Source organism: Bubalus kerabau, chromosome 1 (assembly GCF_029407905.1).
Source record: "Bubalus kerabau isolate K-KA32 ecotype Philippines breed swamp buffalo chromosome 1, PCC_UOA_SB_1v2, whole genome shotgun sequence".
NCBI classification, from domain to species: Eukaryota; Metazoa; Chordata; class Mammalia; order Artiodactyla; family Bovidae; genus Bubalus; species Bubalus kerabau.
Window position 1 is genome coordinate 66271845 of NC_073624.1, and position 14220 is coordinate 66286064.

Sequence of the window (14220 nt, forward strand, 5' to 3'; positions counted from 1 at the left end):
TTGGCAAACAGAGAGTGTTGCCTTCAGAGTCTGCTAGATTCGTTGGGCCCCTCTGGGGCAGAGTCCAGGAGCCCAGAAGAGACCAGAAGGTTCTGGGGAGAAATGCTACCGGGGTGAATGAATGGGTTCCTCTTGCCCCGGCCTCTGTCCCTTCCTTTGGCCCTGCCCCCGCCCATGCCGCCTGACTGTCTGGCTGTCACCCTGAGGATGGCTGTTTTGCTCTCATCCCACAAACTAATTATGGGCCCTGAGCTGAGAATGTCAGGAGTGTCTCTCCCCAGCACCCTCCCCCACCCCCAGCTCATCCCCCTTCCCAGGAGAGGCCGGTGGCCTGCCCAAGTGCCAGCGAGAGCAAGCGTGGCTGGCCCCAGGCACTCACCTGTGCAGGGGGCCTGCTGGCCTGTAATTAGCTCCCCCAGGGGCAGGAAGAAGGCTGCTGCTTTCTCCTGCTTTCTCTTGGCCCTCTGGGGGAGCCCTCCCTGCAATCATGCCATTCTTGGCTGACCGTGACCTCCATCGGGCCTCTGGGCTGAGCCCCACGCGGGAGGGAGGAGCCTGACAAGGGAGAGGTGCTGGAGCCCAGAGCCCAGGGCCTGAGAGAAGCCTGCCTGCTGGTGTGAGAAGAAGGGGGAGACTGCCCTGGAGAAAACTCTGGAAACAGAAATAGAATAGAAAGAAGGAAGGAGGCCAGGAAGTGAACTTGTTTCACATGGGTCCTGGGGCGTGTATGTGAACCAGACCTGCTCTGAGTCCTGAGCCCTTGAAGGGCCCCGCCCAGGCCCTACAGTGGTCAGCACAGCTTCATGGGAGGCTCTGTGGGACAGGCTTAGGATTGAGGTCCTGCTGTTTCCTGTCTGAGCCCAGTCCCTTCCATCCGTTTCTACTCAAGTGGGAAGAGATCCACTGACCATGTCCTCACTTGTCCTGACAGGTGTGTGTGTGTGCATGTGAGCACTTTCCTACCTTAACTCGCCGGGCTGCCAGCCCTTCCTTCCCCAGCCTATGTCTTTCGTTGGCCTGGGTGGGAGGTGGGTCTTGGGGACTCAGTGTTCATCTCTTTCCCTCCCTCCTGGAATGTAACCCCAGGGCCCATCCTTCCCTTGGCCATGCGTGGCAGGATGGTCAGGTTTCTGAAGACTCTGATCCCATGACTGGACAATGTGATGGGAACAGCTAGGAGATTTTCAGGGAAGACCCTGGGCCCCCCGCCCCCACTCAAGGTTTACGACTGCCTTTCCCTGAGTGGGCCTGGAGAAGGAAGTGGCAGCCCACTTCAGTACTTTTGCCTGGAGAGTTCCATGGACAGAGGAGCCTGGCAGGCTACAGTCCTGAGGGTCGCAAGGAGTTGGACTCAACTGAGTGACTAACACTTTCCCCAAGTGGGAATGCCTTCATGTTTATGTTGTATGTGGACATGCGTTTTTTTACTATTATATTAATAATTACGTTATTATTTAATACCTATTAGGAAACTCCTCGGAGAGGGCAATGGCACCCCACTCCAGTACTCTTGCCTGGAAAATCCCATGGACAGAGGAGCCTGGTGGGCTGCAGTCCATGGGGTCGCTAAGAGTCGGACACGACTGAACGACTTCCCTTTCACTTTTCACTTTGATGCATTGGAGAAGGAAATGGCAACCCACTCCAGTGTTCTTGCCTGGAGAATCCCAGGGATGGGGGAGCCTGGTGGGCTGCCATCTATGGGGTTGCACAGAGTCGGACACGACTGAAGCGACTTAGCAGCAGCAGCAGCAGGAAACTCCTACGGCTGGCAAGTCAAGTCTCTGATTTCATAAATTGTTTAGGATGCAGCAAGATAAGAAAAGTGAGTGGATGTAAAGAAATGGTAGATAAATGGTAGAGCAAGCTGTGCATAAACACTTTAAGCATTTTGGAAATGAGAGACCAAAGACTGAAGTTCTGGAAACAGCGGCCCTGAGAGGTCAGCAGTCCTGGCCTGCCCACCCTCCCATCTCACCTCTGACCACCCTCTGAAGGAACCTCAGGTCCTGTCCATCCCCCTGCAGGGCCGCCCCTGGGCAGGGCTAGAGGTCAAGTGTACCAACTGCCCCACCCACCACAGCCCTGCATGACCTTGGCTTCATTCCTCTGACCTGAGCTATCAGGATGTTTCCACCGTAGAAAGAACAGGCATAGACCTCAGGACTGGGGCCCTGGGAGGATGTGTGTGCATGTTGAGAGGAGGTTCTGAGGTTGCCAACAGAGGCCTGAGGGAAATAAGATTTGCTGTAGTCACTTTATCTGGAGCTGTGTATGGGGGGATGCTCCAGAGGTGCCCTCGGAGGCCCTCAGGTTTCTCCCCGGTACCCTGCTGCACAGGGAAAGAGGAGGTTGGCCGGGAGGCCTAGAAAAGGCCTCCTAGGCTGCAGGCTGTGAGGTTGCGAAATGGGTCCCTAAGTCCAGCTGGCCAACTTCACTTTTCCCTCCCTTGCATGTGTGTGTGCGTGTGTGCGTGTGTGTGTGTGTGTGTGTTTAAAATCACAACAGGAAATAGGCCAGTGATTTGTCTAGAGGAGGGGCAGAGAGAGAGAGTTGATCCTCTGAGTCTGATGAGCTGGCCTCCTGGCTGGCAGGGGAGCCACCCTCCCACGGAGCGGGTTACCCCCAACCCTCTCAGCCCCCACCCCAGCCTACAGAACACTTCCGTGTCACAGAGGAAAACCAGCCACCCACTTCTTTGGCCTTTCTCACCTGCTGGGTGTCAGAATATTGAGGGGCTCTCGCCAGCCCACTCATTGGCCTCAAGCTCCCCACATCCTGGTGCTTTTGCTTCCCGTTCCCTTTCCCAGTTTCCTCACATTTAATGGCCCTTTGCTCCTCTTCCTGGCCAGGCAGGGCCGGCCCTGCGTCTCGTGGCGCGGTTCCAGCCCAGGGCTCTCCTCCCCCGCTGTCTCCTTGAAGCTGCATCTCCACCCAGCCTGCTCCCAACAACCCCCTCCCTGTTTTCAAGCCAAAGGAAGTGACTTAAGCAAGAGAGATGTGTTTTAGAGCCCAGCAAGCATTTCTCAATAGTGGGAAGACCCTGGTTCTGACTTTGAATCAGAGCTGTAGAGTCCGAGCGTCTCACCCCGGGACCCAGGACTGAGCCTGTGTGGGCCTGGGCCACGCGGAACAGGGCAGTGGGGCTGGAAGTACATGCGGGGCAGGGAGGGGGCCCAATGGGTAGAGCTGACCCCATCTGGCTGATCCCCAGACCTGCTGGTAGAACAAGAAGAGCTGAAGTCAGGACCCAGCAGGAAACAGGAGCGTGCAGACACGCCGTTTAGCAAAGCTTCTGCCAGGCCCGCCCAGTGGTCTCCTCCCTAGCTGCGAGGGCCCCAGACCCCCGAGCATCTCTCCCAGCCCCTGGGTGAGACACCAGAGTAGCTCCGACAAGCAGGAAGTTTGTCTGTCTTGGGCATCCTCAGGCCAGAAAAGAAGGATTCTGGAAGAAGCAGGGAAGGGAAAAACTGATGTCCCAGCACTGGGACAACAGCATGAGCACTCGGTACTCACCAAATATTTGTTGAATGAATCAGTACATGTGTGTTGGGCACTGGGCACAGAATGAAAAACAGTGCCCTGCCCTCACGATATTTGTCATCAGGTAAACAGGCTGTGATAAGAGGAACTCCTAGGGCTTCTGAAGGCCTGCTACACAGAGATCTTCCTCCTGGGGGCCTGAACTGTCTTGATGAATAGTAGGCATCAGCCCCAAACTGCCATCTTTAGTCAGGAGGCCACATGGCTCTGGCTGAAGGCACAGATGGAAAAGGCAGGAAGGATGGGGTTGAGGAGAGAGAGGATCAGGGGATAGTATGAACAGCAGCTCCCGTTAGTAGAGCGCTTATCATGTGCCAAACCCTGTGCTGAGTGCTGTTAATGGCATCATCCCATTTTCCAGATCAGCAGACTGAGACTCAGAGACATCAAATAACTTGCCCATAGTTCCACAGCTGGAAGGTGATAGAACCAGGATTCAAACCTGGGCTGGGTTGTCAGTGTCGAGCCTGGCTGGGCCCAGGGTACAGCAAAGTGATGGGAGAGTTTCCTGGAACAAGGCCAAGAAGTCTGTGTGTTCCTCGGGATGTGGTTAAGGCGGAAGTGTGGTTTTCCTTCCTTGTCCAGGGACCTTGTACTCTATTTGCAATCTCCGGGCATGTGGATGTGTTGGGGGATATTTCCCCCAAGGCATAGAGGCTCTCTTTCTTCCCCAGGATTACTTTAGGAAGAGTGTCTTAAATCCTGTTGCTGAAGCTAGGGTCTTCATGGGAATGAGGTGGGTGCTGTTGTTTCTGGAAAAGCAGCCACTGTTTAGGGAGATGCTTCTTGAATGATGTGAAGGATGGAGACGTTGAAAAAAGCTGGAGTTGTAGGGAGTGCAGAGTGCTGAGCACTGGGGCGGGGGCACAGGGAGGCCTGAGCATTCACACACACACCCCAGGTCTATTCTGGGGCCTGGAAGTGAAAGTCCTTTGCAACATCACCAACAGGCTGTGGTCTCTCCTCTGTCCCATCACTCTCCCAGCTTACTAGCCGCCTCCTCTACTCTGGCATCCCTGGCCCCTCAGCTCTCAGACCAGCCCCAGACTCCTCCCACCACCACACAGCATCCCTCTCCTAGGGTTTACCTGAGATTCTCCTGTCTTCAGGATTTGGGGTCTTTGGCCAGGGGCCTTCTGGAAGTTCTCTGAAGTGGATCAGTCCTGAGAAGAATGGCCCACGAGGGGATAGCTGCTCTCTGGGTGTGTGGGACCAGAATGTGAGGTCCTCTAGGCCAAAACCCAGGACTGCATTTGTCCCCTCCATACTGTGGAACAGGGGGACTACATTTGTCCCCTCTGTGCCCCGGGACAGGGGGCAACGGTCCAGCACCACCTTCGGAGGCAAGGTGCCCATTTGAGCCCATCTCCTTATGCTTGGAGTGGGAAGAGTGGCCAAGCACGTGTGTATGTGTGTGCCTGTTTGTGAGTGTATGTAGTGTGGTGGGCAGAGGAGTTTGGACTTGAGAAGAAAGGAAAATAATGTGATGGAGAGGGGTTGGATAACAAAGGATTTTTACTTGCAACTAATAGTCTCCAGCTGCAAAAATACCAAAGGGGAGCCTAGGCCAGGCCAGGGACTCCTGTTCTTGCCAAGTCCTCACCGGCCTGCTGAGCAGGGCTTTGCCTGGCCTTTGGGAGGTGGAAGGGGGGACCAGCCAAGGGTGAATATCAGAGAGCGAGGACAATCCCTTCTGCCTGCCTTCCCGGAATTGGCAAGGAACCCAGGCCAGGAGGGAGGCTCGAAGGTCAGCACATCCTGGGTCTGGAGGAGAGGATGTGGAGCTCCATCCAAAACAGGGGCATCAGATCCCTTCAGGTTTCTTCCTCCTCCCCTCTTGCCGAGGGAAGGGCGCATGGGGGAGCAGTGGCAGTGTATTGCCAGCCTTGAAGCTGGGCAGTGACTCAGGGAAGCCTCAGGAAGTTGGAGAGAAGAACACAGCTGCACCAGCTGGTGCTGGGGAAACAGCTTCGAATGAGAAGGTCCATCTACGAGCCAGCAGCCCCCAGACCCCCACTGTGCCCACCAAGTAAAGGGCGCACAGCCCTGTTTGCCTTTTAATCTGTTTGCCTTTTAGCCACATTGCTGGCTGCCTGGGACTGTGGCAGGTCCCCCACTCACCCCGACTTGGGACCTTGGTTTCCTCTGGATGCGGCCCAGCAGCCTTCATTTTCATCTGCTTTCTCCGGGGTAACAGTGTGGGGTCATTTGCTCGCCTAACCCCTGCCCTGGCCTGGGACCCATGAGCTCCTTCTCTCTGCCTTTGTCAGGACGGGACAGTACTGGGGCGCAGAGCAGACAGTGTCTGGGTTTAGGGGCACCTGAGCACTCACGGGGTAACAGCTCATGCCTGTGACTTCTCCTTCCAGTTGTCTTGGGGTGGGGTGCAACAGGGGGGACCTGAAGAGGAAACTAGTTTGATGAGAGTCTCAAATTGGCTCTTTCCCTTCCTCCCTCAGCTTAAGTCCTGTGACTGTGAGTCAGCGTCAGGTCCTGGCCAAGTTCCTTGGGAGCCACGTTCCTGTTCCCTTGGCCCCCCCAACCTCCATCCTCTGTTAAGAAACAGCCCCTGAATCCCTGTGGGGAAGGGGGAGGATTAGCAGGAAGCCTAGTCATTATACCTGTAGCTGTGCAAGAATTGAAGTCCTTACTGGGCTGATTGTCGCTAGTGGGAGTTTCCAGTAAAAAAAAAAGTTTCAGCCAAAGGCAGATGGTCCAAAGATTCCTTTGCCTGTTGGGGAAACTGGTGGAAGTAGAATGCAAGGCAGGGGTCCAGGGAGTCACTGTCTTGGAGATGTCCCAGCTTGCTAGAGGCATCACCTCTGATAGTAGTAGTTGGAGGGGGCTGTGGATGGATGGGAGCCAGTGGGTCCTCCAGAGGAGTCCCACCACCCAGGACAGCAGGGGTCCCATCCCCAGACTTCCTGCATCCTGGACTTCCTGCCCACCCCTGAGTCTGAGGTCCTTTTGCTGTAGACTGAGTGTGGGCACCTGGCCTGCACCCTTCTCCCACACTCCCACCCTTCTGAAGCTCCCCCTCTTTATGAGTCATGCCTCAGTTTACCTTCAGAGTCCTTTGGTGGTTCTCCTCCTCTGTGCTCTCTTCTCTAGCCCTATATCTTATTTCCCACTCCTTCCACCCTCCTTAGGACAGAGGAAATTGAGTAATAGGGAAGTAGAAGCGTTGGCCATGGAAATGAGAACAGGAAATCTGACCCATGTCACTGGTCCCAATCTTTTGCCACTGTGGACCTTCCTTTTTCCATCTCGTGGGCCCTGTATTTGAACATTCTCTTCTCTTAGATTGGATTTACTGATGGATGCCTGGCTTTTCCATTTTGAAAAGTCAGGAAACACGTATAGTTTCCGGTTGGTGCTCCTGGCTGGCGTGAGATAAGCTGACTCACCATACAGAGTTGATAAAAAGCAGAGATGTGTGATGTTTTATTAGCCTGAGTGCTCTTATTCCAAGAAAAAGCAAATTTTAAAAATTCTGGAGTGACCTCGTGGACCTGTCCTCACTGCCTTTCGGAAGTGCAGGAAGATGGGCCCGTTCAAGCAGGGGCTAGAGTTGGGAAACCTGTCAGCCAGCCAGCCAGCCACTGACTTCCTGCTGCCCACGTGTGCCACCCTGAGCTTGGCCTGGGAAGCAGGGCTGTGAAGGAGTACACTCAGAGACTTGTCTTTGGAGAGACACGGTTGGTGAAGGATGGCCAACAACACCAGGCAAAATATGCCACTGCCGGTAGCTCCCGTAGGATCTCAGGGAGGAGAGACAGCCGTGGCCTGGGTGGTGAAGGAGGGCGCCCCAGAGGAGGTGGGCATGTCAGGGGAGGACCTCCCCCATAGCCCTTTCATTCCCACTCTCCAGATGTGGAGCAGATGGCCATCGACTGGCTGACCGGCAACTTCTACTTTGTGGATGACATTGATGACAGGATCTTTGTCTGCAACCGAAACGGGGACACGTGTGTCACTCTCCTAGACCTGGAGCTGTACAACCCCAAGGGCATTGCACTGGACCCTGCCATGGGGTGAGCCGGGCAGGCAGGGGCAGAGGCAGAGGCCCTGGTAAAAGGGAGGGTGCCCAATGTTCAGACCCGGTGTAACATGCTGTCTGCCCACAGGAAGGTGTTCTTTACTGACTACGGGCAGATCCCCAAAGTGGAGCGCTGTGACATGGACGGGCAGAACCGCACCAAGCTGGTTGACAGCAAGATCGTGTTTCCTCACGGTATTACGCTGGACCTCGTCAGCCGCCTTGTCTACTGGGCTGATGCCTACCTGGATTACATTGAGGTGGTGGACTACGAGGGCAAGGGCCGGCAGACCATCATCCAGGGCATCCTGGTGAGGAGGAAGTCTCAGCTTTGGGAACCCGTCTCTAGGCCTCCCGGGACGGGGAACAGTTTTGAGGGGTTGGCACAAGCACAGGGGGAGAGGACAGGTCGTGACTTCCACTTGGATGGTCACAGTCATTTTAGAGAACACCTTTTTTACTTCCCTTTTCTTATTTGATCCCTATAGCAACCCCTGAAGAATGAGCTGGCAGGGTGACTCGGTTCCCCTTTGGTAGCTGAAGAATGTCAGGGTTCACAGGGGTTAAGTGATTTGCTTGAGGTCACACCACTGGGAAATAGCATTTGAGCCTGGTCTAGAAGCCCTTCCAGCCCAAAGATGGCATCTCCATTCTGGGGTAATTAGGGTGACCATCCATCCCGATTTGCCCAAGACTGTCCCAGTGTTGACTCTTGAAGTCCCCCGGGGTCAGTCTTGGACAAACGGGACAGAAGGTCACCTTAGATACATTATGCAGGTAATGGGGGCTGTTATCAGGCTTGCTTGGGGCCAGTCTGTCCTCTCAACCCTCCCGAAAGCTGGGAGCTAGAGGCGGGCTAAGAATGTTCTCTGTGGACAGAGGGTAGGATCCAACTCCCGGTTGGTGCAAAGTCACTCCATCAGTGGATATGTGCCTGATTCTGAGAGGGAGGGGTCTGGTTCCTTCCTCAAGGGGTTTGAGCCGAGGAGATAGAGTAAATCCACAGATCACCAGGCAGTAGATTACAAACAGAAATGGAGTGTCGTCTCTGGGTTAGAAGATTCCAGAAGCCCTTCAAAGAGATGCCCTGTGAAGGATGAGTGGGGTTTGACAAGCAAATCTCAAGAAAGGATAGTCCAGAGAAGATAGTCCAGGAGTAAAGCACGGAGTTGGATAATGGGGGGATGAGTTAGGAATGCAAGTCACGGAGTCTGGATGCAAAGCTGACAGGTTCTCCGGCGGTGGAGGTAGGAATCTCTTCTCTTGTGTTGACGGTTCCTGCCTGCCCGTCGCAGATTGAGCACCTGTACGGCCTGACTGTGTTTGAGAATTATCTCTATGCCACCAACTCGGACAATGCCAACGCCCAGCAGAAGACGAGCGTGATCCGCGTGAACCGCTTCAACAGCACTGACTACCAGGTGGTCACCCGTGTGGACAAGGGTGGTGCCCTCCACATCTACCACCAGCGCCGTCAGCCCCGAGGTGAGCGGCACGCCGCAGCCCCTTCTGGGACCCTCCGGTTGGCACCCCTGATTCTCTTGTGTCATGACTGCTTCTCCGAGTCATCTACCCCAGAATGCCTCCCCGTGTCCACCCCTCAGCCTCCGAATCCCACCCCGGGAGCCCCTTGCCCTCATTCTGCTCAGGATGTCCATCACCCCTCCCGGTTCACTGGCTGGTCTCGAGTAGAGGCATCTGGCTGTGAGCAGCAGTGTGGCTCTGTCCCCTGCCCACGAAAGTCCCCACCTGAGTCTCAAGGCCGGGTGATGTGAGGGTAGAGGGATCCCAGTCCTGCGGCTTCCAAGTCCCTGGAGGGGACAGCAGATACAAAGACAGCAGTAGGAGGGCGTGTGGTCAGACTTGAGGAAGCCTTCTCAGGGCCTGGCACGGGGACTTCGAGGGATCCTGACCGGCTTTCCACCCTGCCCCAGTGAGGAGCCATGCCTGCGAGAACGACCAGTACGGGAAGCCAGGCGGATGCTCTGACATCTGCCTGCTGGCCAACAGCCACAAGGCGCGGACCTGCCGCTGTCGCTCCGGCTTCAGCCTGGGCAGTGATGGGAAGTCGTGCAAGAGTGAGTGCTGGGGAAGGGCTTGGGTGCCTGCTGGGATGAGACAGGAGGAGTCTGCCTCCCATAGCCCAGCTCCTTCCCTCTAAGATGCAGAAAGATGGAGGGACTTAACCAAAGTATTGTCTCTAGTGAGGGGCAGGCGGGGACTTGAACTCCCATCTGAGAGCAGGGCTTCTCCCACTATCCCACTCAGGCTCCCACTCAGAACACTGTCAACTGGCCCGTTTCAGCCCTTCATTTGTTCATCAAGTACCTAGTGAGCACGCACCGTGTCTGGCGTTGTCCTGGCAGCAAGGGTTCAGCAATGAACAAGATAGATGTTGTCTCTGGCCTCGTGGCGCTTATAGTCTGGCAGAGGAGGTGGGCAAACACAAAAATGACTTCGGGTGGTGGTAGGTGTTAGGAAGAAAATAGAGCGGAGCATGGCGTTCATGATGACAGCCAAGGCTCCCGTTGAGACGGCCCTCAGGGAAGGCGTCTCTGTGGAATTGAAATTAGAGTCCAGCTCTCTGTGAAGCGAGGAAGTGGATCAAGTGAACCATGTACCTGGTGGAAGAGCGTTTGTGGCAGAGGGAATCTGCAGTGCCAGGGTTCAGAGGCCAGTGTAAGCTTGGAGTGCTGGGGAGCAACAAGGAGGCGATGGGGTGGGGGACCCACGTGAATGAGGGAGATGAGGACCCATGTTAGATTGTGTTCTAACTGGGATGAGGAGCTCTGGGTGGCTTTATAAATTTGACTCACTTCTGTGAAAATGATCATGCTGGCTGCTGGGGGGAGGATGGGCAGCAGGGAAGTAGCGGGAGGCTATTTCTGCGGCGTAGGCAAGAAGTGATGTGGCTTAGACTGGGATGGCAGCAGAGGAAGTGGTCAAAATGGATCAGATTCCAACCTATTTGGGCCACTAATTTCATTACTCAACAGTGGGCACTTACTGAAAACATGCTACTTGCTACTTTTGCTCCATTTCCCACCCCTGGAGTCCACAGGAAACCACCCCCCAGGGCGTTGTTCCCTGGGCCTTACAGGTTTTGTGTCTGTCCCTGTAATTCAGATCCCCGTGCTGCCCCCACCCACTCACTGCAGGCGGAGCATCGGCTGGGTGGTGGTTGTATGCACGTGTGTGTGTGTGTCTGTCTGACTTTGTGCCCCTCCTTGTGCCTGCCCTAGAGCCAGAACACGAGCTGTTCCTCGTGTATGGCAAGGGCCGGCCTGGCATCATCCGGGGCATGGACATGGGGGCCAAGGTTCCCGACGAGCATATGATCCCCATCGAGAACCTCATGAACCCCCGAGCCCTGGACTTCCACGCTGAGACTGGCTTCATCTACTTTGCTGACACCACCAGCTACCTCATTGGCCGCCAGAAGATCGATGGCACCGAGCGGGAGACCATCCTGAAGGACGGTAAGGGCCCCGGAGTGGGAGGTGGATGGTCGGGACTCCCGGGAGGTGGCACGCACCTGAGGAAGCAGGAAGCCATGTGGGGCCTGGGCATCTGTCTCCCCATGCCCTCCCTCCCAGCGTGGAGAGTTCCCTGGTAACTGGCTGGCTGGGCTGGTTGGCATGGAGATGAGGGGATAGACAGATTGACCCCTGGGTGACCCCCTTCTTGGCTGAGCCGAAAAGAGGCAGGAGGATGGATGGGTAAGGCAGCGTCCTTGCCAGCCCTTGGGAAAACTCAGGGTCTTTCTGCCGTTGGCTCTGAGCCCTGTAGCTGCACGCAGAGCACAGCCAGCGAGAGGCCTGAGGCTCCGAATCAGAGCAGGCACACATGTGCACACACAGGGTCTGTGTAGCCAGACTTCACAGCCGCCGAGAGCTGCAGGCTTACATGCCCTGAGAAAATCGTGTTTTGTGAATGGAATCCAGTTTTCCCTGTAAGCTGCCCCAGCAGGTCAACAGTGCATTGTCTTCTGAATACCCACCTGCGTGGAGGCTCTGAGCTCCTGAGTGCTGCACCATGCCTCCCGGGTGTTCTGAACTCCCAAACCTGCCCTCCTGACCAATCCGTCTGACTGATACTGGTTACCACCCCTGGTCCGGCTCCCCATGCCCCACCTCGACTCAGAGAACCTCAGCAGTCAGCAATCATAAGACTTTGGGGAAACCAAAAGTAACTCCTCATCAGGAAAAGATTGGGGTTCCCTCTCCCAGGGAACTGCTATTTAAGCTGGAGATGAAGCATGGAGCTAAGGGAGAAATCACTTCCTAACTTATTTTGTTAGCTCAGGGTTTTTAGGCCTGGCATGTAGTGTTCCACTTGTACCCAGAGTCACATGTCTATCGTCCCAGCTCTCTACCCACCTCAGGCCAACATACCTTCCCGAGTGAGCCTGTGTACGCCACGGAGGTTTCCTCGCTGCCATGTGCAGTTTTGAGAGACTGCCTCAACACAGATGTTGTAGCACAAATGACCTCCCATCCCCTTCCTCTACCCTCCCATCTCCTTCCTCCACCTTCCTAGCCCAGCCCAGCCTCACCACCATCTAGAGCCAGGAGGCTCCCTGTGCTCCCCAGTAGCCAAGGGCTCCAAAGTGCAGGTATCCTAAGGACCAGAGGCAGTTTGAGCCTCCTCTGACACTCCCTCTCTGCCCATCCCCCGCCCCGCCCCATTGCAGGCATCCACAATGTGGAAGGCGTGGCTGTGGACTGGATGGGGGACAATTTGTATTGGACGGATGATGGACCCAAGAAGACCATCAGCGTGGCCAGGCTGGAGAAAGCTGCTCAGACCCGCAAGACCTTAATCGAGGGCAAAATGACACACCCCAGGGCCATTGTGGTGGATCCACTCAATGGGTGAGTCCTCCCAGGGCCTTGGGGCGAGGAGAGGGAGAGCCAGGGACTCAGAGCCTGAGTTCCATGGGCCTCAGGACTGGGGGGTAAGACGGAGAGTGGACGGGAGAGGGCAGCGAAAATTTGACTGAGAGGAAAAGGTGTCCTTACCTACAGGGCAGTGGGAGTGATACATAGGAATAGTCTGGTCCTGTCACTCCCAGCAGAGCCCTCATCAGCCCTGAGCTCCTACAAGGTCTGCCTGCAGCTCCTTTGACCTCTGCACCTCATTTCCTGCATCTGGAAGTTCTGTTCCCACTGCCTGCTGTCTGTTCCTCAAACCAGCATCCAGCCCTTCCTCCCTCAGGGCTTTTTGCTCTTGGAGTTCCTCAGCCTGGGACTCCCAAGTATTTACACATGGGGCTGCTTCTCAGCGTTCACATCAGCTCAAGTGCTACTTCCTGGGAGAGGCCTTCCTCACCAGCTGCACTCTCAGTCTCCGTGCTGTCCCCCTTCCTGGAGCCCCTCCTGACCGCTATTGCTTTCCAGTGTGTGACCCTCCTGGCTGACTTGTTTCTTATCTGTGTCCTGGGTGGGACATGGGCTCCACGAGAGAGGGGCCTTGGCAGCCTTGGGCTCACCTCCAGTGCCAGAGCTGTGCCCAAGTCAGTAGGCACTCAGCACCTACTTGTTGAATGGAGGAGTGAATGAATGAATGAATGAATGAAATGTGTGGGCCAGGGATGAGCAGGGCAAGAGCACCCTGTGAGGGGCTCTGGGAGGGCCTGCTTGGCCTAGGATCACAGGGGAGGATGCTGATGGCAGGGGTGGCCCATGTGATGCTGACCAGTAACTGCCCACAGGTGGATGTACTGGACTGACTGGGAGGAGGACCCCAAGGACAGTCGGCGAGGGCGGCTAGAGAGGGCCTGGATGGACGGCTCACACCGAGATATCTTCGTCACCTCCAAGACAGTACTTTGGCCCAATGGGCTGAGCCTGGACATCCCAGCTGGGCGCCTCTACTGGGTGGATGCCTTCTATGACCGCATCGAAACCATCCTGCTCAATGGCACAGACCGGAAGGTGGGCAGGCGTGCAGCTGTGTGTAGGTGTTCATGTGTGCGTTTCTGGACTGCGTGTGTGTGTGACCGAGGCTGGGTGTCTGAATGTGTGGGCATCCGTGAGTCCAGGCCTGAGTGCTGCATGTGTGTTCGCCTGTGAGCTTGTGGGTGTGTCCCTCGGTGCGCTTGTGTGCCTGTGTCTTGTGTTGTTTAAGGATTGCTTCTTCAGAGTATCTCTGTGACTGTTCACATGGCCTGCGGGCCGACCGCCTGAGCGTACACATCGTGTGCACCTCAGCCTGCTTGTGCACGTACACACAGCACACGCGGGTGTGTGCCTACACTGCGTGCCTGTGTACAGGTGCCAGACACCTAGAGACGGTATATTCGTATGCTCGTTCATTTGGGTGGTGCGTGCTTCATTCATGAGTTCCGTGCACGTCTAGGCGTGTGGCCCAAGCTCTCACTGTATTTAAGGCCGTCTGCACTGTGGTCCTGACCATCTCTATGGTCGTCTTTCTCCCTGCTTCCCACATCCCAGCACTGGGACAGCATCATTAGACGACTCACGAGCCCAGTACACGTCAAGGCCTGCCCCCTGTGCTGTTGCTCATGCAGACCTTCTAGCCTCTGCCCAGCCCCTCTTCACCTGGCACACCTCTCAGGGGCCACCTCCGCTGGGATGCTGTCTCCAGATCCTCTGCCACCCTGATGACCCTGAGTG

At 55.8% G+C, this 14220-nt stretch overlaps 1 protein-coding gene across 2 annotated transcripts in view; it reads left to right on the forward strand.

Moving 5' to 3' along the window:
- Window positions 1-14220, forward strand: part of LRP1 (LDL receptor related protein 1) — an 80958-nt gene that overhangs the window by 18008 nt on the left and 48730 nt on the right. For both annotated transcript variants that reach the window (XM_055578330.1, XM_055578333.1), the window contains exons 7-13: window positions 7415-7577; window positions 7671-7893; window positions 8878-9067; window positions 9517-9660; window positions 10825-11061; window positions 12276-12456; window positions 13296-13518. In XM_055578330.1, coding sequence (XP_055434305.1) covers window positions 7415-7577; window positions 7671-7893; window positions 8878-9067; window positions 9517-9660; window positions 10825-11061; window positions 12276-12456; window positions 13296-13518 — 1361 coding nt within the window. The remainder of the gene's footprint in view (window positions 1-7414; window positions 7578-7670; window positions 7894-8877; window positions 9068-9516; window positions 9661-10824; window positions 11062-12275; window positions 12457-13295; window positions 13519-14220) is intronic.